Source organism: Pantherophis guttatus, chromosome 4 (genome assembly GCF_059756535.1).
Source record: "Pantherophis guttatus breed Tessera chromosome 4, ASM5975653v1, whole genome shotgun sequence".
In the NCBI taxonomy this organism is placed as follows: domain Eukaryota; kingdom Metazoa; phylum Chordata; class Lepidosauria; order Squamata; family Colubridae; genus Pantherophis; species Pantherophis guttatus.
In genome coordinates, this window is record NC_142066.1 from 159,280,947 (window position 1) to 159,305,497 (window position 24,551).

The 24,551-nt window shown below is 44.2% G+C and overlaps 3 protein-coding genes across 3 annotated transcripts; all 3 read left to right on the forward strand.

Moving 5' to 3' along the window:
* The first annotated feature begins 216 nt into the window (after positions 1-216).
* On the forward strand, positions 217-15,109 carry LOC148114431 (neoverrucotoxin subunit beta-like). The gene is made up of 5 exons (XM_087893702.1): positions 217-480; positions 9,385-9,517; positions 9,972-11,389; positions 11,913-12,092; positions 14,957-15,109. Exons 2-5 carry the CDS (start codon positions 9,421-9,423, stop codon positions 15,107-15,109), a joined length of 1,848 nt encoding a protein of 615 aa, XP_087749828.1. The 5' UTR covers positions 217-480; positions 9,385-9,420.
* On the forward strand, positions 13,815-20,596 carry LOC148114432 (uncharacterized). The gene is made up of 3 exons (XM_087893703.1): positions 13,815-13,986; positions 16,903-17,035; positions 17,490-20,596. The coding sequence occupies exons 2-3, from the start codon at positions 16,939-16,941 to the stop codon at positions 20,594-20,596; spliced, it is 3,204 nt and encodes a 1,067-aa protein (XP_087749829.1). The 5' UTR covers positions 13,815-13,986; positions 16,903-16,938.
* Positions 20,597-20,672: 76 nt separating this feature from the next.
* Positions 20,673-22,083, forward strand: LOC148114433 (GTPase IMAP family member 9-like). The gene is made up of 2 exons (XM_087894338.1): positions 20,673-20,724; positions 20,850-22,083. The coding sequence occupies exons 1-2, from the start codon at positions 20,706-20,708 to the stop codon at positions 21,473-21,475; spliced, it is 645 nt and encodes a 214-aa protein (XP_087750464.1). The 5' UTR covers positions 20,673-20,705; the 3' UTR covers positions 21,476-22,083.
* Positions 22,084-24,551: the final 2,468 nt, after the last annotated feature.

Genomic DNA, 24,551 nt, shown 5'->3' on the forward strand with positions numbered 1-24,551 from the left:
TGGGAGGAAGAAGGGCCTCCTTCCTGAAGACCCCAACTCTCTCTTGGAAAAGGGGTGCAAATTGCAGGAATGCACATTCTGGGGGAGCATCTGCCAAATTCCCTATCAGCAGAAGCAGCTCTAGAGAACAGGGGGTCTCCAAACTTGCCCATTTTAAGACTTCTGGACTTCAATTCCCAGAATTCCTCAAGTAGCATAGCAGGCTCTGGACTGCTGGGAGTTGAAGTCCAGAAATCTTAAAAGTTGTCTAGTCATCTGCACAGAGGAGTGAAGGACCAAGAGAGGTCTTTGCTGCCCTCTGCTGGACGGTTGTGGAACTCATTTCTCAAACACATTTTCCCGTTTGTTTGTTTTTTCCCTGCTCCATCCACTTTCGTTTCCTGAGCGCCCTGAAGACGAAGCAGAAGACTTCCCTTGGAAGAGATCCAGCAGAGAAGCAGATCCTCCTGCCGGTGGGGATTCCCGATTCCCTCCAACCAGGTGAGACCCCCTCCCCAATTGGCATTGGGTGGGGCATGGGAGGGAAGCGGGGCGAGCGCAGGGCTCCTCCTGGGCATCGGTGGAGGGCAAGTCAAGAAGAAGCGAGTCCTGGTCTCGGGCAGAGGCTGATGGGTGGGGGGGACGGCGGAGACCCATCTCGGGAAAGGCGATCCTCAGAGGGGGATGACGGGAGCAGCGGAGACCCTCGGAGTCCCCTCTTCCTTCTTAGGCAAGGCAGCCGGAGGAGGGAGGGAAAAGCAGGCAACGGAGCCACAAGTCTGGCACAGAAGCAGCACCTGTGTTGTTGGGGGGGGGTTCCAGGTAATTTGGGGAGGGGGGATTGCTCCTTTTCTGAAGGCTGCTGAGTTCTCCCCAGGCAGCCAAAGAAAGAAAGAGCCGCCATTGAGGGTGGCAGGGAGGGTCCCCTTCGTCCCCCTCCCCCTCAATGGCAGCTCTCTCCCCTCCCGGGAGCTTTTCCATGGAGGTGCCAAATTCTGGCTCTCCTGGGGTGGGGGTGGATCAAGCTTTCTCTTCTAGTCCAATCTCCTGCTCGTCCATTTCCAACCACGGCCTCTCCAACCTCTCTTTCAAAAGCCTCCAGTGTTGGAGCCCCCACAACTTCTAGTGGCCAGCTGTTCCACTGTCCTCCCTGTTAGGAAGTTTCCCCTTCATTCCAGGCTGCTTCTCTCCTTTTTTTTTTTTTTTAATTGAAAAGTTTTACAAAAAGTTTACATATTTCCCCCCCCTTCCCTACCTCAACCTCCCCCCTCCCCCCCTCCCCTTCCCAGAACAAATTACAGGGTATAAACTTCAACAATCATAATCAATCCTAATCTAAACAATTATGACATTTCACATCTCTTGTTTCTTCAATTCCCTAATTACCCGCCTAGCTTTATTACTTAAAGACACACTAAATATCTATATAATCATTCATAACCTATCTGCAATTTCTTATTCCGATATTTATTTTGAATATAATCTATCCACCTTCTCCAATCTCTTAAATATCTTTCATTTGAATGATCCTTCAGGTACGCCAAGATTTTTGCCATTTCCGCTAGATTTATAACTTTCATTGTCCACTCTTGGATTGTAGGTAAATCTTGCTTCTTCCAATATTGTGCCACCAACAGTCTTGCTGCAGTTATTAAATTCAAAATAAATTTAGTCTCTATAACTGTACAATCCGTAACTATACCCAAAAGAAACAGCTGTGGTGTAAATTTCAACCTCTTTTTAAGAATATTTTGTAAAATCCACCAGATTTTAATCCAAAACGCTTTAACCTTTTTACATGTCCACCAAATGTGAAAATAAGTAGCATCCTCACAATTACATCTCCAACATTTTGGTTGTACATTCGGATACATACGAGATAACTTTTTTGGATCTAGATGCCATCTATAAAACATTTTATAAAAATTCTCCCTTAAACTTTGCGCTTTGGTAAATTTCACATTTGTTACCCATATTTTCTTCCACGTTTCCATCATTATTGGCTGTTCAAAATTCTGCGCCCATTTTATCATACAGTCCTTAACTAGCTCTGTTTCCGAGTCCATCTCTATCAGTATATTATACAATCTTTTTATATGCATTGGGCTTTGATCTCTAATTTCTTTAATTAAATTTTCATCACTTTGTATAACACCAGTTTTCTGGTCTTTTCTCCATCTGGCTTGTAATTGTACATATTGAAACCATGTTTGAATTATTTTCTCCTCTTTCAACACATTCACAGATTTTAATTTTAATATACCTCCCTCCATAATGAGAATATCTTTATACGTAATTACATCCTGTCTACATTCTATACTCGTATTCTCTACTGCGTGCCTGGGTGCTGTCCATATAGGTATTTTTTCATTTAACTTATATTGATATTTCTTCCAGACACACAATAAAGCATTTCTCAGTATATGACTCTTAAATGCTCTGTCCACCCTTTTTTCATACACTAAATAAGCATGCCAACCATAGACCAGATCATACCCTTCAATATTCAATATCCTTCCATTTGTTAAATTAATCCAATCACTAATTGCTGATAAAACAGCTGCTTCATAGTACAATTTTAAATTTGGCATTTTCAGTCCTCCTCTTTCTCGTATGTCCTGCATTATTTTCAATTTTATCCTTGGTTTCTTACCTTGCCATACGAACTTATTAATACCTTTCTGCCACTCTTCCAGGTTGGCATCCTTTTTTAGTATTGGTATCATTTGAAAGAGGAACAAAAACCTAGGCAACACATTCATTTTTATAACTGCTATTCTACCCAACAAGGACAATTGTAGTTTTTTCCAATTATCCATTTCAACTTGTATTTTATGCCATATCAATTCATAATTATACTTATACAATTTACCATTAGAAGATGCAATATAAACTCCTAAATACTTGACTTTTTTAACTATTTCACATCCCGTTACCCTTTGTAACTCCTCTTTTTGATTAGCTGTCATATTTTTAACTATCATCTTTGTTTTTCCAATGTTTATCTTAAACCCAGATACTTGACCATACTGTTTTATTATATCAATCAAAACCTTTGCTGATTCCACTGGATGAGTTAAGGTCATAACCAAATCATCTGCAAATGCCCGTATCTTATATTCATAATCTCTAACTTTGATTCCCTTTATCCCATCTGCATTACATATTTTATTTAACAGCAACTCCAAAGTTAATATAAATAATAATGGCGATAAGGGACATCCCTGCCTCGTGCCTTTTTCAATTTTAAAAGTTTCTGTCAAACTGCCATTAATAATTATCTGAGCTGTCTGTTCCTGATATATTGCTTTTATGGACTGCATAAAGCAATTCCCAAATTGCATCCTATTGACCACTCTCAATAAAAATTGCCAATCTAATCGATCAAAAGCTTTTTCCGCATCCAGAAATATAAGCACCGCAGGGATTTGGTTATTCCTTTCCAAATGTTCCAATATGTCAACAATTTGTCTTACATTATTTTTCATTTGTCTACCTTGTATAAAACCAGTTTGGTCAGCATGAATCGTCTTCTGCATTACTAGCATTAACCTATTTGCCAATATCTTAGCAAATATTTTATAATCTGTATTCAATAAGGATATAGGTCTATAATTTTTGGGTTGTGTCAAATCTTGATCTTCTTTTGGAATTAACGAAATAAAAGCTGTTTTCCATGAAGGTGGTACCCCTTCACCCAGCTGAATTCTATTGAATAATTCTTTAAGAGGTAAAACCATCTCCAATTGTAAATATTTATAGTACACAGCTGTTAATCCATCCGTACCAGGAGCCTTACCAGTTTTTAACTGTTTAATTGTTGAGAGGATCTCCTCCTCTGTTATTAATTGGTTTAACCGTTCTCTTTGTTCCTCTGTAACTATTGGAATATTCTGTCTATCCAGATATGTCTCTACCTCTACACCTTGTATTTTGTCTGCAGTATACAATCTTGCATAAAATTCTAAAAATGCCTTTTTAATCATATTTTGGTGATACAGTTCTCTACCTTTATACTCTATTTTCTCTATGGTACGAGATTTTTGTTTTTTCCTCAGCATGTATGCCAACCATCTACCTGGTTTATTTGCATTACAAAAAGTATTATGTTTAGCATATTGTAGATTGGTTGCCACTTGGTCTGAAAGCATCATATTAAATTGCCCACGTAATAAACTGATCTCTTCTTTAATTTTCTTATCCCCTGGGTTATCAATTAACACCCTTTCTTTTTTCTTAATCTCTTCTTCTAATTCCCTCCTTTTCTCCACTTGTTTACGCCTATAAGCATTATTCATATTTATCAGAACTCCTCTCATATATGCTTTACTAGCATCCCATACCATATCCATAGATGTTCCCTTGTTCATATTAAAAACAAAAAATTCCTTCATTAGTTTTTTACATTCTATTACATTTTTCTCATATCTGAAAAGGTTTTCATTTAACCGCCAAGATCTCCTAACTCTTTCCCCACACTCCAGTTCCATCCAAACTGGGCTGTGATCAGTTAAAATTCTGGGACAAATCTTTATCTTCTTTACCCTGGAAAAAAAATCATTTGTAATTAATATAAAATCAATTCTTGAAAAGGATTGATGTCTATCTGAAAAAAATGTAAAATCTTGTTCTCTATAATTCCTTTCACGCCAGATGTCTCTTAATTCCATATCCTCCATCATATCAAAAAAAGTCTTAGGCAGTCTAGATCGCAATTTGGTAGATTGTACTATTCTTTTCTTATCAATACTAGGGTCTAACACTCCGTTCCAATCTCCCATCAGTATACATGAATTATAATCCCAATGTAATAATTTTGTATGTATCAATTTATAAAATTTCTCTTGCTGTTGATTGGGAGCATATATCCCCAATAAGAGTGTTTTCTTTCCTTCTATCATTATCTCAATTGCCAGAAATCTTCCTTGTTGATCTGCCTCAACTAATTTAGCCGTCAAATCTCTTTTCAAGTAAATCACTATTCCATTCTTTTTTTCCGGGGCTGATGCAGCAAAATGTGTTCCCAATTTTGTATTTATTAAATATTTTTGGTCAGTTGTCCTTATATGTGTTTCCTGCAGGCATATTATTTCATTTTTAAATTGTCTCAAATGGTGAAATATTTTCTTCCTTTTTTGTGGTGAGTTTAAACCGTTAACATTCCAGGTTAAGAACCTAGAAGCCATCCTCAGAATCTCAAAGCTTGGCGAGAACCGCTTGATAATCCTCTTGGAATTTTCTTTTGGGTCTCGCCCCTCCCACAGCTTCTACACCAGTATTCACTTCTTGTGATAAAGCCTGCTCTTGTAACTTTTTTAACTCTTCAACTTTACGTTTAGTAGCTGCTCTGGTTTGTCTTTGATCTTTGCCTTCTTCTTGTTTTTCAACTATATCCCATGCTTGGACAGCACTTGAAAGTTGCAGTACCTCCTCCTGCATACTCATAGCTCCGCCTTCCGATTGCTTCTGCAGATCCTCTTTTCTTCCCTCTGTCGCCTCTCTTGCTTTTTTGCCTCCTGGCACTGGTGGTTGTCCAGCCTTTAATATATTACTATAAAAATCTCTTGCTTTGTAAATTGTATTAAGGCGATATCGCTCTCCTGCATAATCCACTGATAATCCGACTGGGACTTCCCATCTGTATTGTACCTGTCGGTTCCTCAGCTCATCTGCCAGAAAAGCATACTCTTTCTTGGATTTCAGCATTTTGGGTGGTATTTCTTTAAATACTGCAACTTCTTGTCCTGCCACTTGCAATTTATTTTTGTAGGCAGCTTGTAAAATCTCATTTCTAATCCTTCTAGTAACAAAATAAATCACAACATCTCTTGGTAATTTCCTTTGTCTAGCTACCCATGAATTAACACGATAGATCCGATCCATTTGCCATTCGAGTTCACCTCTGGACACTCCTATAAATTGTGCCAGAGCATCTTCAAAGATCTCTTTCAGATTTTCCTTCGGATTTTCTTTCAAGCCTCTTATTCTCACGGCAAATTCCATCATCTTATATTGTGTCAACAACATTTCAGCTTCTGCTTTGTCAATCTTAATTTGTGATTCCTCAACTTTACCATCTAAAATCTCATTAGCTTGAGCAACCTCATCAATTCTATCTTCTACATAACTAACATGTTTTGCCAGTCCCTGGAGTGCAAAGACTATATCTTCCCTTATATGTTGATTTCTTGTCTTAATTATGTCCTTCATTTCTTCCATTTGATCTGAGACTCCTTTAAATGCAAATGCAATGTCCTCTTTAAAACCTTCTTTGATTTCTTTCATGGCTTCCTGAAACATCTCAAGTGTTAACATTTGTGCTTGTGGTTGTAGCTGTGGTTGTAATTGAGCTTGTGTATCTGCCGGAGGCAAGAAGGTTTGCAACCTACTAGTTTGAGCTGGGGAACTTCCCGCACTCGCTGCTTTAGGCAACACCAATTTTGTCTGCTTTGAAGCCATTTTAAAATTACACAGTCTCAGGAACAGTTCTTATAGCCAGCGAGAAAAAATCAGAAAATCTTTAAGATCTTTAAATTTTAATTCCCAAAGTCCAGGATATAGGATTAAATCCAAAAATTTTTTAAGCGGAGTTGTTAACTGGTAGGCATTAATGAGTTAACAAGCCTGTAACAACTTTCTTCTTAAGTTTCACTTTCGTCTCTTTGTCTTAACGAGCCAGCGCCATCTTCCCCTCCCTTTCCGCTCCAGCTCCGCTCATATAGGCTCGAAAAGAAACGATGTTCAAAGGAATTAAAGTGTAAGTACTTGCAATTATGTAGTCTCCTGTTTTTGTTCTGCCTGCTTCAATTTTCTCTTTGTATCAATTAAAAGCAGGAGCGGACGTGGCGTTTTGCTCTGCCTTCTGGCAGAGGCGTCCCGGCTTTGGAGCTTTTCCCAGGTTCTTGGGGAGCTCGCACTTTTCGAGCCCCAGAATTAATTCTAGGGCTCTTATGGAGCTCTACCCTGCACCTGGCTGCTCATTTCCCCCTCTTCTCCTGGGGGGGAAGGTTCTTCGCTGCTAGACAGCTGATTTTTTGCTGTTCTAGCGGCTAACAAAGTCACGGGGCTAGCGCTCACCCAGGGAGCATCCTCAACGTCCTACGGAGCCGCTGGAAAACCCAGGCTGCTTCTCTCCTTGATGAGTTTCCATCCCTGGTTTCTTCTCCTGCCTTCTCCTGCTTTGGAAAATAGGTGGAAACCCCCCCTTCTTTGGGGCAGCCCCTCAAATACTGGAAAATTGTTATCATGTCTCCCCAATCCTTTTTTTTTTTAATTCATAAACATTTTGAATACAGTTTACAGGGGGAAAAAGAACAAAAAAAAAAACAGTAAGATATATACTAATAACAATAGTCATGGTGGAAACAGGATAATTGTAATTAAATTTCTCTCGATATTAGCTTTTTTGTAATCCTGTTGGTTATATTGGCATCTTTATCCTTCTAAACTGTAACTCCAGGGAGATTCTTCAGTTGACACAAGGGCTGTGACCCGAATCCAGGAGCTTCTCCTCTGCCTAAAAATGCCTGTCCAGAGGGATCCCACCTTTGATGGAGGAGTTGCCAATGTTGGCCTCCAGGAGGCTTCAGCACTGCCGCCAGCCGTGCCCTGAGACTGCTGCTCCTGCCCCACTGCTCTGGGCAGAGACCCTTCCTCAGCCGCCCCAGAAATCGGACCAGCATCAGTGGGTGGGATGTGGCGTGTGCCCACATCCTGCATCCAGTGGTGGGATTTGAACAGTTTAACAACTGGTTCTCTGCCCTAATGACCAGCTGGGTAGGCGTGGCTGGGTGGCCATGTGACTGGGTGGCCGTGGCCAACTCGAGGTCACTCACGTTGATGGGCGCTTCCCCTCGCCTGGCCTCTGGTGAGCGTGGGGAAGCTGCAACGGTCGTAAGTGTGAAAAACGGTCACAAGTCACTTTTTTCAGTGCCACTGTAACTTTGAATGGTCACTAAATGAACTGTTGTAAGTCAAGGATTACCTGTAGAAAAATACAAGAAGCTTCTTTGCTTGAAAAAAGCTGCCCTAAATACCAATCCTTAGACTAGGAATTCCTGCAACCCGGAGTTACACATCAGGCAAGGGGCCAGGGGACCTTCAGGAATTAAAGTAGTTGCAATAAAATGATAAATACCAGCAGCCAAATCTTGCTCATAAAGTGAAACCCTTTAGCAGAGAGGTCATTTAAGCTCTCCAGAAAGTGGGTGGGCAGATTTGGGCTACAAAATGCCGAGCTATAGAAACAAATTAACAAATCATATAGGGAACCCAGGTTCACGTCTCTGCCCTCCCAACTTTGCCAAGCACGGCTGGTCTAACCTCATAAGATATCCCAAGGAAATCATCCGGATTTAAGGAAAGATCACAGGCCCCCCAGAAAGGCACTAAAAAAAAAATCAGTGCCAATCTTGCATCCTGCCTCTTGGAAGTGCACCCCAAAAGGACAGTGCCAGGAACCACTAAAGCAGTGAAGGAAAAACCCCTCCCCAGATAGAAAAAGAAACCATGAGGCAGGAAAAAATTCAAACACAATACCAATAATTAAATCACAACAGTTTTAATCCTTTTAAAACTAAAACACAAGCCTTGTCTGGCTCATTGCCAGGACTCACACCCCAGGCAAGCTCAAGAGTAAATACTTGAGATAAGCCTAATTACAAAGAAACCGATTAGCCGAATAGGGAAAGCTGAATAGGGAAAATTATCCCATCAATAAACTCAGGATTAAAGGTCACCAAGCACAGAATTAAACTTCACCAAAACCCAGTTTTAGATCAAAACTCAGAAAGGGTATGTAAACTCACGTTTGAAAGTCAATCTTTCTAGCTATCCAAGAAGCCTTGCTGAACGTCACTCACCTTGGCTCCTTGTCATTAAAAGCTTCTTTCCGGCAGCTCTGCTTCATTATTCAATTATTTCTTCAAAGTGCTGATCCTTGCATCCCGGCTGGAAGAACTCCCAACAGGGGAGTATGTCCTCCCAACAGCAGTGTAAAAGGCTTAAAACAACCCTTCCCCTTTAAGAAAGTCAAGTGCCAGCAAAGTACCACCAAAGGGAAAAAAAACTCCAGAGAAGCTCAGGCTACAGTAAGTCTAGGCGTACTGCCAAGAATGTAATAAGGGTTAATGGAGAGGCAGTTTCTGTAAAAACGGCAATGAAGGTTAGGCTAGAAACAACACCAGAATGTTTCCTTCCTGTCTTCTTTACAGGATTAGCCCTGTAAAATGGGGAAAAAAACAAATGGAGATTTCTTCCAACAACCGGTTCTCCGAACTGCTTAGAAAGTTAACAACAGGTTCTAGAGAATAGGTGTGAACGGGTAGAATCCCACCCCTGCCTGCACCCCCTCAGAGAGTCATCAGTCAGTCTCGGCCTCCCCCAAATGGTTCCTCTCTCTTGCAGGGCACCAGAAGTGTCAACAACACACAGGAGCCAAGCATGGCCCTGGCCGAAGATGCCATCGAGATTCCAGCCCTGGGCCGCCCCTTCCAGCTGGGGATGCTTTATGACTGTCGCAAGGATGCCCTCATCCCAGGTAGGAGCCGGAGGAGAGGGTGAGGGGTGGCAAGAAACCTGGGAGGGAGGGAGACGGGCATTGCCATCAATGCGCAGGCTTAGTCCAAGGACGCTTGAGAGCTGGCACCTTGAGCATGCAGCCTGCTAATACCAGGTATCTCAGTAGGGCCTTCTTCCTGGGAATGTGTATCCAGCCCTTGGCCTACCAGGCAGCACTGCTGGAACTGTGTACCAAACATGGGGAGGGTTTCCAAACCAAAGTCAATGAAATGCTTTGGGAAATGATGAAACCTCCCTACTCAGTCAAAAGCCTTTGGGGGATTGTGCAAAACAGGCAAGAGGTTGCTGGACAGAACAGCTGTGGTTATCCTCTGGGAGAAATGATGACCCCTTGTCCAAGCTCTCTCTCAGCTGCAATTCTTTTGGAGGTCAGGTTTCACATTTATCTCCTTGTCGTCTTGTGTTCCATGCAGGGTTCACTCTTTGGGATCACAGCTCTCTTCAGAAGGACCTGACAACCAAGCCTCAGCCCAAGACAGCAACTGTAATCATTGCATCCAACACCATTGATGATAAGAGCTCCGCCCTGGACATCTCAGCTTCCCTCAAGGCCAGTTTCCTTGCGGGGCTGATTAAAGTGGGAGGGTCAGCAGAGTATCTTCGTGACATCAAGAAGTCCAAGCAACAGGCCAGAATCACCATTCAGTACAAAACCACCACCAGGTATGAACAGCTGACAATGAGCCACCTGGGAATCCAGAATGTCTCTCACCCAGCAGTTTTTGAGCATGGCACAGCCACCCATGTGGTCACTGCCATCCTCTATGGAGCCCAGGCCTTTTTTGTCTTTGACCAAGAAGTTCCTTCAAAGGAGATGGTAAAAAATGTAGAAAGAAGTCTCTGGGCTACACTCACGAAGGAAATATCTATTGGAGGAGAAGCAGAGGTCAAACTGACTGAGGAGGAGAAACAGAATGCGCTGAAGTTCAGGTGCAAATTCCATGGAGACTTTTCTTTGGAGAAAAATCCAGTCACTTTCCAAGATGCCATGAAAGTTTATGAAACTCTACCAAAAATGTTAGGGGAACATGAGGAGAAGGCTGTGCCTATGAGGGTCTGGCTCTACCCACTTACCAAACTGGACACCAGAGCAGCTAAGATGGTCCGTGAGATCAGCCTAGCACTGATCTTTGATGCTGAAAAGATCTTGGAGGAACTCAATGAAATCCAAATGCAAAGCAATGATCTAGCCAAGAATCCCATTGCTGAGACCTTCCCTGCGATCCAGATGAAGATCCAGCAGTTCAAGGATCTGTGCCAGCAACACAGGCAGACTTTCCAGAAAGAGCTGGCCAGAATGTTGCCTTCCATCCGGGGAGGAGGGCAGGAGGAAGGGACCCTGGTGGACCTCTTGATGTCCGTCAACCAGTCGCCCTTCAACAGCCAAAGACTCCATCAATTTCTGGACAGCAAAAAAAGAGAAATTAACTTTGTCAAATCTTATCTGACTATTCTAAATAATATAGAAGTTATCTCATCTCAGAACAAGCTGCTAGAAATAATTCTGGACCCCCAGAATGTATATGTGGTCTCCTTTATATTCACTTCTTTACATGAAGAGGAGCCATTTCTGTTGAGCTTACAGGATTGGCTTGAGGAGCAATTCTTGCAAGAATCAACCAAGTCCACAAGATCCAGTCCTGGGGTGAAGGAAGGCATGGCCTGGTTTGAAGACAAGGAGAGGACCCGCAATGCTCGCCAAGCTGCCAAATCCATCAAAGACTTTTTCAGTATCCATCAATCCAATGAGAAGGTCCGCTTTGTTGTGGCCTCAAAACCAGATGTGGATAACCCAGGAGCCTCAATATACCTTTATGAAGATGGAAAGCTGGTCAGCAAGAACTTTGAGTTGCCCTCAAAACCTTTCCCTTTCCTGATCAGTGAACTGAGACAAGACAGCATTCAATTGAAGTTTCAGCCAGCTGAATATGGGAGGGCTACAATCTCTACAATCGCTACAATTTCTACCTGTAGAAAAATACAAGAAGCTTCTTTGCTTGAAAAATGGGATTTGCCTTATCCCAGAGAGAAAAGATTGAAGAGTTGTTGGCCAAATGCAAAATGGCGGAGTCTAACCCAAAGCGTAGCCCCATACAAAGTGACTACTATGGCCACAATCACAAGGACAGCCCTGAATTCACAGATAATAAATTATAAATTTATTAGATAATAAATTATATCTGTGATTGGCTCCTTGCTATACATTAACAATTGGAGCAGGCCTGACATAGCTTTAGCTGTGAATCTATTGTCTAGGCACGTGGAAAACCCAAAGGAATTCCACTGGAATGCTGTCAAGAGGGTACTTAGATACCTCAGGGGCACGGCCGATGCTCTCCTTGTGCTGGAACCAGAGAAGGGGAAGCCGGCCCAGCTCTCCGCTTACTCAGACGCAGACTGGGATGGTAACGAGCATCTGGGCATCTCCTCCTCTGCCCATCCAAATTCAAGAAGATAACACGGCCACAATTGGGATCTCGGGGGCATACGCGGTGGGCTCTAGGTCCCACCACATAGACATCCGATACAAGAATGTCAGGCAGCTTGCCAGAATGGGGTTTGTACATATCAAACATTGTAATACAACCAATCAGTTAGCTGTCCTGTTCACAAAACCTGTGCCCATTGACCGACACAACCTTCTGTGCAAGCGTTTGTGTTTGGTCCTGTAAATGTGTACATGTCTATGACACCTGCTCGCCCCCTCACACATACTCACTGGTACCTGTCATTGGCTGGCAAGAAGGGGAATGGTTAGGTGTTTTGTGCCAGCCATGGCAGTTTCTTAAAAGGCCACCAGATGGGAGCAAAGAGGCACCTTTGATCCCACTGGTGGGTCAAGGGGCTCTGGCCCCTGCAGCCCCATTGGGGAGAGTTAATGGCCCTCCGGCCCCCTCACACACATTGGTAACAGAGGGGCCAGGGGCCCCTATAAGAACCCCTGCATAGGGGCTGCTCTTTGGCTCTTGTTCTAGCTCCCTTCGGGACTGATCCATGGGCTCAATCCAGGGATGGATGCCTCCATGCCAGGGAACTCATTTTCTCTACTTTATCTTTGAATAAAGCTATAATTGTTCACATCCCTGCATGCTGCGTTTTCCTTGGAAGTGCCCCAACAAACCATCGATCTTCGTGAGATCTCTCACACACCGCATGACCTGCCTGCTGGGAGGAGACTTCATAAGGGACCGGCTAGAAGGACAAGACATCAGAGTCCAGCTGGCCGATGCAACTGGAGCTGCCTGAGCGAGGGACCAGGGTGGATGGGCAGCCATAAGGACAGACTGTCGCAAGAGAAAGGCTCCTGGATGGGTGGGAAAGAGGGCCAGGGGAACCCGGACTCCAGCAACCCTTTCGGCTGGACCAAACACGAGAAAGTCGACTGGAGATGCCTACAAGATGGACAGAGCTTCAAGGGCTCCCCTGTGGCACCACCTCAACTTTTGATGAAATCCTGCAGACGCTCCTGAAACTCGGTGCAATTTCTTTTTTTCTTTTCATTACATTTTTATTATTTACCTATAACTATATCGAATAGGGTGTGATCGACCTGGCATTTCATCCGCCATAAAGACAAAAGTGAAAACAGGTAACGTATATACTACTTGAACATTGCTAGTATTGTACAAATGTTTTTGACCATCATCTTCATCCTAATAGGACGATGCATATATAGGATCTCGTTCCAGGTCTGCCTGGCCTAATTGTTTTGTGTTCCAACTCCACCCCCGTGCTTCTATCCATTGAGAGAATCTGTTCCATATGTCATAATATTCGGTGTTAGGATACAGGAGAGACACTCCTGATTTCTGACAGCATCATCGAAGTCTGCAAATCCTGAAGAGTCCGAGGTCCACCTCTGGATCCCTCCTCTTAGGCCAACCCTAACCCTAACCATGGGGTGGGGAGTGGGGGAGGGTCTCTAACCTTAACAATGGAAGATAGAGGGGGGTGCAGTGGGAGGAAGAACTGCCTCCTTCCAGAAGACCCCAACTCTTCTCTCTCTTGGAAAGCGGGTGCTAATTTCAGGAACACACGTTCTGGGGGGGAAATCAGCCAAATTCCCTGTGAGTAGAAGCTGCTCCAAAAGTGCCAACTTTAAGACTTCTGGACTTCAACTCCTAGGATTCCTCAGGAAGCACAGCAGGCTCTGGACTTCTGGGAGTTGAAGTCCACAAATTTTAAAAGTTGTCTAGTTGGGGAACATCTGCACAGAGGAGTGAAGGACCAAGAGAGGTCTTTGCTGCCCTCTGCTGGATGGTTGTGGAACTCATTTCTCAAACACGTTTTCCTGTTGTTTTTTTCCTTGCTCCTTCCACTTTCGTTTTCTGAGCGCCCTGAAGACGAAGCAGAAGACTTTCCTTAGAAGAGATCCAGCAGAGAAGCAGATCCTCCTGCCGGTGGGGATTCCTGATTCCCTCCAACCAGGTGAGACCCCGCCCCCAACTGGCATTGGGTGGGGCATGGGAGGGAGGCGGGGCGAGCGCAGGGCTCCTCCTGGGCATCGGTGGAGGGCAAGTCAAGAAGAAGCGAGTCCTGGTCTCGGGCAGAGGCTGATGGGTGGGGGGGACGGCGGAGACCCATCTCGGGAAAGGCGATCCTCCGAGGGGGATGACGGGAGCAGCGGAGACCCTCGGAGTCCCCTCTTCCTTCTTAGGCAAGGCAGCCGGAGGAGGGAGGGAAAAGCAGGCAACGGAGCCACAAGCCTGGCACAGAAGCAGCACCTGTGTTGTTGGGGGGGGGTTCCAGGTAATTTGGGGAGGGGGGATTGCTCCTTTTCTGAAGGCTGCTGAGTTCTCTCCGGGCAGCCAAAGAAAGAAAGAGCCGCCATTGAGTGCAGGGAGGGTCATCACTGAGATGCCAAATTCTGGCTCGCCTGGGGTGCGGGTGGGGATCAGGCTTTCTCTTCTAGTCCAATCTCCTGCTCGTCCATTTCCAACAACTGCCTGTCCAACCTCTTTTTCAAAAGCCTCCAGGGTTGGAGCACCCACAACTTCCAGTGGCCGCCTGTTCCACTGGTGAACTGTCCTCCCTGTTAGGAAGTTTCCCCTTCATTCCAGGCTGCTTCTCTCCTTGATGAGTTTCCATCCCTTGTTTCTTCTCCTGCCTTCTCCTGCTTTGGAAAATAGGTGGACCCCCCCCCCTTCTTCTTTGGGGCAGCCCCTCAAATACTGGAAGACTGTTATCATGTCTCCCCAATCCTTTTTTTTTAAAGTCATAAACATTTTGAACACAGTTTACAGAAAAAAAGAACAAAAAGAAACAGATATATACTATATACTAATAACAATAGTAATGGTGCAACAGAATAATTGTAACTAAATTTCTCTCGATATTAGCTTTTTTGTAATCCTATGGGTTATATTGGCATCTTTATCCTTCTAAACTGTAACTCCAGGGAGATTCTTCGGTTGACCCAAGGGCTGTGACCCGAATCCAGGAGCTTCTCCTCTGCCTAAAAATGCCTGTCCAGAGGGATCCCACCTTTGATGGAGGAGTTGCCAATGTTGGCCTCCAGGAGGCTTCAGCACTGCCGCCAGCCGTGCCCTGAGACTGCTGCTCCTGCCCCACTGCTCTGGGCAGAGACCCTTCCTCAGCCGCCCCAGAAATCGGACCAGCATCAGTGGGTGGGATGTGGCGTGTGCCCACATCCTGCATCCAGTGGTGGGATTTGAACAGTTTAACAACTGGTTCTCTGCCCTAATGACCAGCTGGGTAGGCGTGGCTGGGTGGCCATGTGACTGGGTGGCCGTGGCCAACTCGAGGTCACTCACGTTGATGGGCGCTTCCCCTCGCCTGGCCTCTGGTGAGCGTGGGGAAGCTGCAACGGTCGTAAGTGTGAAAAACGGTCACAAGTCACTTTTTTCAGTGCCACTGTAACTTTGAATGGTCACTAAATGAACTGTTGTAAGTCAAGGATTACCTGTAGAAAAATACAAGAAGCTTCTTTGCTTGAAAAAAGCTGCCCTAAATACCAATCCTTAGACTAGGAATTCCTGCAACCCGGAGTTACACATCAGGCAAGGGGCCAGGGGACCTTCAGGAATTAAAGTAGTTGCAATAAAATGATAAATACCAGCAGCCAAATCTTGCTCATAAAGTGAAACCCTTTAGCAGAGAGGTCATTTAAGCTCTCCAGAAAGTGGGTGGGCAGATTTGGGCTACAAAATGCCGAGCTATAGAAACAAATTAACAAATCATATAGGGAACCCAGGTTCACGTCTCTGCCCTCCCAACTTTGCCAAGCACGGCTGGTCTAACCTCATAAGATATCCCAAGGAAATCATCCGGATTTAAGGAAAGATCACAGGCCCCCCAGAAAGGCACTAAAAAAAAAATCAGTGCCAATCTTGCATCCTGCCTCTTGGAAGTGCACCCCAAAAGGACAGTGCCAGGAACCACTAAAGCAGTGAAGGAAAAACCCCTCCCCAGATAGAAAAAGAAACCATGAGGCAGGAAAAAATTCAAACACAATACCAATAATTAAATCACAACAGTTTTAATCCTTTTAAAACTAAAACACAAGCCTTGTCTGGCTCATTGCCAGGACTCACACCCCAGGCAAGCTCAAGAGTAAATACTTGAGATAAGCCTAATTACAAAGAAACCGATTAGCCGAATAGGGAAAGCTGAATAGGGAAAATTATCCCATCAATAAACTCAGGATTAAAGGTCACCAAGCACAGAATTAAACTTCACCAAAACCCAGTTTTAGATCAAAACTCAGAAAGGGTATGTAAACTCACGTTTGAAAGTCAATCTTTCTAGCTATCCAAGAAGCCTTGCTGAACGTCACTCACCTTGGCTCCTTGTCATTAAAAGCTTCTTTCCGGCAGCTCTGCTTCATTATTCAATTATTTCTTCAAAGTGCTGATCCTTGCATCCCGGCTGGAAGAACTCCCAACAGGGGAGTATGTCCTCCCAACAGCAGTGTAAAAGGCTTAAAACAACCCTTCCCCTTTAAGAAAGTCAAGTGCCAGCAAAGTACCACCAAAGGGAAAAAAAACTCCAGAGAAGCTCAGGCTACAGTAAGTCTAGGCGTACTGCCAAGAATGTAATAAGGGTTAATGGAGAGGCAGTTTCTGTAAAAACGGCAATGAAGGTTAGGCTAGAAACAACACCAGAATGTTTCCTTCCTGTCTTCTTTACAGGATTAGCCCTGTAAAATGGGGAAAAAAACAAATGGAGATTTCTTCCAACAACCGGTTCTCCGAACTGCTTAGAAAGTTAACAACAGGTTCTAGAGAATAGGTGTGAACGGGTAGAATCCCACCCCTGCCTGCACCCCCTCAGAGAGTCATCAGTCAGTCTCGGCCTCCCCCAAATGGTTCCTCTCTCTTGCAGGGCACCAGAAGTGTCAACAACACACAGGAGCCAAGCATGGCCCTGGCCGAAGATGCCATCGAGATTCCAGCCCTGGGCCGCCCCTTCCAGCTGGGGATGCTTTATGACTGTCGCAAGGATGCCCTCATCCCAGGTAGGAGCCGGAGGAGAGGGTGAGGGGTGGCAAGAAACCTGGGAGGGAGGGAGACGGGCATTGCCATCAATGCGCAGGCTTAGTCCAAGGACGCTTGAGAGCTGGCACCTTGAGCATGCAGCCTGCTAATACCAGGTATCTCAGTAGGGCCTTCTTCCTGGGAATGTGTATCCAGCCCTTGGCCTACCAGGCAGCACTGCTGGAACTGTGTACCAAACATGGGGAGGGTTTCCAAACCAAAGTCAATGAAATGCTTTGGGAAATGATGAAACCTCCCTACTCAGTCAAAAGCCTTTGGGGGATTGTGCAAAACAGGCAAGAGGTTGCTGGACAGAACAGCTGTGGTTATCCTCTGGGAGAAATGATGACCCCTTGTCCAAGCTCTCTCTCAGCTGCAATTCTTTTGGAGGTCAGGTTTCACATTTATCTCCTTGTCGTCTTGTGTTCCATGCAGGGTTCACTCTTTGGGATCACAGCTCTCTTCAGAAGGACCTGACAACCAAGCCTCAGCCCAAGACAGCAACTGTAATCATTGCATCCAACACCATTGATGATAAGAGCTCCGCCCTGGACATCTCAGCTTCCCTCAAGGCCAGTTTCCTTGCGGGGCTGATTAAAGTGGGAGGGTCAGCAGAGTATCTTCGTGACATCAAGAAGTCCAAGCAACAGGCCAGAATCACCATTCAGTACAAAACCACCACCAGGTATGAACAGCTGACAATGAGCCACCTGGGAATCCAGAATGTCTCTCACCCAGCAGTTTTTGAGCATGGCACAGCCACCCATGTGGTCACTGCCATCCTCTATGGAGCCCAGGCCTTTTTTGTCTTTGACCAAGAAGTTCCTTCAAAGGAGATGGTAAAAAATGTAGAAAGAAGTCTCTGGGCTACACTCACGAAGGAAATATCTATTGGAGGAGAAGCAGAGGTCAAACTGACTGAGGAGGAGAAACAGAATGCGCTGAAGTTCAGGTGCAAATTCCATGGAGACTTTTCTTTGGAGAAAAATCCAGTCACTTTCCAAGATGCCATGAAAGTTTATGAAACTCTACCAAAAATGTTAGGGGAACATGAGGAGAAGGCTGTGCCTATGAGGGTCTGGCTCTACCCACTTACCAAACTGGACACCAGAGCAGCTAAGATGGTCCGTGAGATCAGCCTAGCACTGATCTTTGATGCTGAAAAGATCTTGGAGGAACTCAATGAAATCCAAATGCAAAGCAATGATCTAGCCAAGAATCCCATTGCTGAGACCTTCCCTGCGATCCAGATGAAGATCCAGCAGTTCAAGGATCTGTGCCAGCAACACAGGCAGACTTTCCAGAAAGAGCTGGCCAGAATGTTGCCTTCCATCCGGGGAGGAGGGCAGGAGGAAGGGACCCTGGTGGACCTCTTGATGTCCGTCAACCAGTCGCCCTTCAACAGCCAAAGACTCCATCAATTTCTGGACAGCAAAAAAAGAGAAATTAACTTTGTCAAATCTTATCTGACTATTCTAAATAATATAGAAGTTATCTCATCTCAGAACAAGCTGCTAGAAATAATTCTGGACCCCCAGAATGTATATGTGGTCTCCTTTATATTCACTTCTTTACATGAAGAGGAGCCATTTCTGTTGAGCTTACAGGATTGGCTTGAGGAGCAATTCTTGCAAGAATCAACCAAGTCCACAAGATCCAGTCCTGGGGTGAAGGAAGGCATGGCCTGGTTTGAAGACAAGGAGAGGACCCGCAATGCTCGCCAAGCTGCCAAATCCATCAAAGACTTTTTCAGTATCCATCAATCCAATGAGAAGGTCCGCTTTGTTGTGGCCTCAAAACCAGATGTGGATAACCCAGGAGCCTCAATATACCTTTATGAAGATGGAAAGCTGGTCAGCAAGAACTTTGAGTTGCCCTCAAAACCTTTCCCTTTCCTGATCAGTGAACTGAGACAAGACAGCATTCAATTGAAGTTTCAGCCAGCTGAATATGGGAGGGCTACAATCTCCAACTATCTAGTAGAGTACAAGGTTGCAGGAGAAGAAAACTGGAAGACCGTGAGGACAGAGGATGCTGGGGAGATGTTTCTGCTGAAAGATCTGCCTCCAAACACAGAGTACCAGTTCCAGTATGCTGCTTGTTGCAAGGTAGGCCATGGTAGAACCAGTGACCTGAGCCCACCCATAAAGACCCTTCCCACCAGCCCTCCTGAGAAATTAAGAATGGTCACTGCAGCATCTTCTGTCATCTCTGTGGCCTGGATGAGTCCCAGCATAGTTGCCTCAGGAGTTGTGGTCAAGGAATACAAGGTGGAGTACAGAATGGTGGAAGCTGGAATTGGGAGTGTCCAGTGGACTGAAAAAAGGACTGGAAGAAAAACAGAGGTTTATCCCATTGAAGATCTGAAGCCCCAGACGGCGTATAGAATACAGGTGTCAGCCGTGTGTGATAATGGATTTCTGAGTGTCCCCAGTGAAGAGTTGGATGTCTCCACATCACTGGAGGAAGAAAGTGCAGAAAATGTAGCCCATCAGTTCCTTCAGAAAAGGTTCCTGGTGAAGGACAAACAGCCACTAGTTTTTGCTCTTCCTCTGGAGAAAGTCCCCTCAGATACCTCCACCTCCTGTCTCATGTACCAGCTTGGAAAGGAGAACCTGGAAGTGCCCAATAAAATGATCCTGGTGACGGGGGCAACAGGATGTGGGAAAACCACCCTGATCAATGGGATGATGAATTATATTCTGGGTGTCCAGTGGGAAGATAATTTCAGATTCAAACTCATTCATGAAACCACCCAGAGAAGCGAAGCTGGAAGCAGGACGTCTGAAGTCACAGCCTACGTGGTGAACCATCAGAAATGTTTCCGAATTCCCTATTCTCTCACAATAATTGACACTCCAGGATTTATAGGCACAAGAAATGCAAAGCAAAACAAATTAGTGGAGAAGCAGCTCCTGGAGTTTTTCTCCACCCCAGGGGGCATTGACCACGTGGATGCCATCTGCTTGGTGGCCCAGGCCTTCCTTGCCCATTCAACTCACGCCCAGAAATGCGTCTTTGATTCCATGCTCTCCGTGTTGGGAAAAGACCTGAAGGAAAACGTCCAACTCCTGATCACCTTTGCAGATTGGGGAACCCCACCTGTCCTGGAGGCCCTCAAGGAGACTGACCTGCTGTGTGCTCAGGACGAGTCGGGAATCCCTCTGCACTTCAGATTCAACCATTCAGCCTTCTTTGCTCCCCAAGAATACGGAGGAAGCCTTAATGCTGCTGCTGAAATGTTCTGGAAAATGAACACTGAGAGCATGAAGAATTTCTTTGACTCGTTAAAGATGCTGGAAACCAAAAGTTTAACCTTGACAATGGAGGTGCTCAAGAAATGTCAGGAGGTGGAAGCTCCTCTGAGAAGACCTCCCCCTCCTAAGGTTGAGCAATTGCACCCAAATAGTTTCCAGGTCAGTATTGATCAGAAGTGGGAAAAGTGTGTGGGGGGGGGAAGGATCAGATGGGTCTGCCTCAAGGGCAGTGAGGAGGGGTGGCTCGTTTTTAAACCCCCCCCCATTCCTCCCTGTGTCTTCTGAGGGAATAGAGTTGGTGCAACCTCCCTGCAAGGTAGCCTCTCCTTTGGCTGACTCTGTTTCTCTTTTCACCCAGAAATCCTGGGTTTTGTGCTGTGCGACTGGTCTGGAAATGGCTGGAAGCATCCCAGGTAAAGTCTTGGTCCCTGGGGGGTGGGGGTGGTGGAGGGGGTGGGATCAGTTGTCCTGGATGGAGGGACAGGCTTTACAGTACTGACCAATCCCCTTTTTCTCTCCCCTCCCCTTTGGGTTGCAGGGCTTGAACGGAGGATCGTCCTGGTGGGTAAATGCAGAAGTGGGAAAAGTGCGACGGGAAACACAATCCTGGGAAGCAGAGTCTTTCAGTCTGGGTGGACAGATCAGCCAGTAGTAAGAGTATGTGAAAAGGAGGAGGTGCAGCTGAAGGGCAGGAAGGTTGTGGTTGTTGATACGCCTGGCTTTTTCCGTACCCATCATCCAGGCATGGATATTGTTGCAGAAGTGAGCAAGTGCCTGAAGTTTTGCTCTCCAGGTCCCCACGTCATTCTGCACGTGATGCATCCTTTTTTTCCCTTCCATCAGGAGATGAAAGTGGTTCAGCAGATCAAAGAGGTTTTTGGCCTTAAAGCCAAGGATTACACGATCCTCTTGCTCACCCACAAAGATTACCTGGAAGATCAATCTCTAGAAAATTTTATATCTTCCAGAGATGAAAATCTGCAGAAATACGTTGCTGAATGTGGGAACCGGATGTTGGCTTTCAACAACGAGGCCGAAGGGGAGGAACAATATACTCAGGTGGCCAAACTGATGACCATGATTGATGATCTGGTAGAAATGAACAGACACGCTCCTTGTTACACAGAAGACATGATGAACGTCAACAAAAGACACAACTTCTGATTGTTTCCTTTTCCATCAGAGACCAGGAAGTCTCTCTAATTGAGCCTCTCCTCCCAAAGGCTCCTTCAAGCTTCCAAAGGAGATTTTGCTCTTGCAACTATCACAGCTTCTCCACTTCCAACCAATTATGGGGGGAGGGAAGAGGGAGAGAGAATTTAGGTTTCAGACATGAAGATGCCAGCCGTGAGGATCTATAGATACTTTCACAGATATTATGTAAGGAATGTTCCACTCCTAGTATTGGAAAAGGTTAAAGCCAAAAACTTATATCAAAATACCAATCAGGCTTTCAACAGTGGAAGCACTGATGCATCCAAATGGGATAAACTTGGGGAAAGATTGTAACATATATAGATATTTTGAATGAGAAAGGGGAACTTGAAACTAAACAGGAATTGCCAAATCAAGGGGTGAGCCTCACACGGTGGCCACACTTGCAAATACAGTCAAGATGCAAAAAAGATGTAGAGAAATATGGTTTCTATAAAGAGCCAACAATACTTGATCAGATACTATTAGGTGTGGATGAAAAATTAATAAAGAAAATATATAGCTGGCTTCCGGTCTGGCTTCCATCACCGCTAGACGGTCCTCTGAGACCGCCAGCCCCGTTGCCTGTAAAGAGCCGCCTTTACATATGAAAGGCGGCTCGAAAACTCCATTTCCTGAAGGAAATGTGAGACAGAGCCGGCGAGGGCAGGTAGAGCCCTCTGCGAAGTCCCCAGAGTTCTTTTTTTACTCTTGGGGACGAGCAGGTTGTGGCTCCCTATTTCCGCTCGCCACTGCTCCGGGCTTCAGGAGAACTCTGCCTTTTTGCAGAGCCAGGCGCTGGGACCGGACCAATCAACAAAATTAACAGATCATCTGAATAAGCAGGATGAAATTTGGATCAGGGATCCTAAACTGCAAGTATTCTAACCCCAAGACTGATTTTAAAGTTAATGAAGAGTGAAAGGAGGAAAAAGGAGAGTTTAAAATGGCGACTGGCTGAGGCTTGAGAAAAGCTGAAAGTGAAAGTCCTTCCGTTTGAATAGCTTATAACATTACAAAGTTATAAAGCTACAAAGTATCTAGCAAAAGTGCTGGTTAGAAGTGCAGAGAAAAAATTCTTATTTCTTATTTCATGTTTTTTCCTTCTTAGAGATTTGTTATTGATACTGTTTGGAGAGAAGTCTTTTTCTTTAAAAGGAAAAAGGGAAAAAATTTTTGTGTGGATTTTAAGTTTCTTTTTTTTTTTTTTGGAGATTTGATATTGATCTTGTTTGGGAAGAAGTTTTCTTGCTTTAAAAAGAGTTTGCTGGTGTGGCAGGATGGCGTTAAAACTAATAAAGCCTGACAAACAAGCAGCGGGGGGGGGGGCGTTCCCCCATTTACAATTATGTGAACAAGTTCCGAGCTTACAGATTCAGCAGAATGGCTTTAATTTAAAAGAATTTGTCCTGGAGGAAATGGCAAGATATCACGAGACTGTGAACCAGAATTTTGAAAAATTTAGGCAGGAAATTAAAGAATTGATACAACTAAAGTATGATAATTTGCAACGAAAGATTGTAACAGTGACTAATGCTTTTTCAGAAATAGTTATAAAGATGGATACAAGTATCAAGTTATTAGAGTCTAAAATGGAGGAAGTTGATGATAAGATTTATAATTTGGATAATAAAATACAAAGAATTGAAAATGATTTGATAAATATTCAAGACAATAGTTTAGAAGTAAAGTCTAAAAAGGAAGCTGGTCACGAGACTTACAATGCAGAAGATATAAAGCAAGGGATTGAAAAAGAAATCACAATGATGCAATACAGGCTCAAGGAATTTGCGGTTAGAATGAGAGGGTTACAGGAAAATAATAGTGATGATCTAAGAAAAATATCTGCTCAAGTTCTGGCCGGGATTTTAAAGGTTCATCCTGAGGAGGAATCTTGTAAGATTGACAAGGCCTATAGAGTAAATTCTTGGATTGCAAAGCAAAGGCAATTGCCTAGAGATGTGGTGATTTACTTTACAGATAAAGAAATAAGAAATGATATTGTGCAAAAAACCTTTAATTCTACTCTACAATTGTATGGAAGAAAGATCTGGATATATAAAGAGTTGCCGCCCAAGATGCTAAAAGATAGAAAGAAATTTGGATTTTTGGTGACTGAGCTGAAGAAACAAAACATCTCATTCAGGTGGGACGTTCCAGTTGGTATAATATTGAGATATCAAGGAGAAAGATATCAACTAAATACTGTTGAAAAAGCGGAAGAATTTTACTACAAGGTTCTCAAAAAGCAAAATCAACAAGAGATAGAAATTCAGGATAAGCAGAAGGAGGTGGAAGTAATGGAAAAACAACAAGTTACAGAGGTCTTTGTAGATGAGCCGCTTCTGGATTCTCCTTCAGAGGTCTTAGCTGGACTATTTATAAATACAAGAGAGGCGGCTCTGGATTCTAATGTGATGACTTATCAAGTTACAGACCAGCATGGAAATCAATCAGTTGATATACAACTCATAGAACCAGAATGGAGATTTAAGCCACAAAAGCAAAACCAACAAGATCAAGTCATAGATCAGCATGAAAACCAAACAGTTGATATACAGTTTATAGAAAGGAAATCAGGATGGAGATCTAACCCACAAAAAGTCAAGAAAAGAAGAAGCAGGTCTCACAAAAACAAAAACTTTTAAACTAAACAGCAGCGTAATGCCAGTTATCTAAGAGATGATTGAACATATGAAAAGATAGCTGAGGCAAAGTATTGGTTTATATTATCCTGAGGAGAGTGACAGACCTCTGCAGTGCTGTACTTTTGGGATGTGAAAAGGGCCTTAAATTGAATGGATTGGAATTATCTTTTTTTTGGATTCTTTGATAAATATACTACGTTTATGCTGAGCTACAAGGCAAGAGAGCTATGGGATTGGGGCACGCAGATGATCTGGCTGTTACCCTATTACGGTGGTTGGAATTAATAATTTGGATGAAAGACACCACTATAGATATTATATGGAATACAAATATAAAGTCACTTGGGTGGTTGTTTTTTTTTTTTTTAGAAGATATTTGCTATTGATGGGGGCAGATG

Bases quoted from the DNA above. Each gene is read 5' to 3' on its own strand.
- LOC148114431 (XM_087893702.1), top strand. From the start codon at position 9,421: ATGGCCCTGGCCGAAGATGCCATCGAGATTCCAGCCCTGGGCCGCCCC. The intron at 11,390-11,912 runs GTCAGCAAGAAC...TGCTGGAACCAG, and splicing joins TTTATGAAGATGGAAAGCTG to AGAAGGGGAAGCCGGCCCAG. The intron at 12,093-14,956 runs GTCAGGCAGCTT...CTGTAACTCCAG, and splicing joins TAGACATCCGATACAAGAAT to GGAGATTCTTCGGTTGACCC.
- LOC148114432 (XM_087893703.1), top strand. From the start codon at position 16,939: ATGGCCCTGGCCGAAGATGCCATCGAGATTCCAGCCCTGGGCCGCCCC. The intron at 17,036-17,489 runs GTAGGAGCCGGA...TGTTCCATGCAG, and splicing joins CAAGGATGCCCTCATCCCAG to GGTTCACTCTTTGGGATCAC.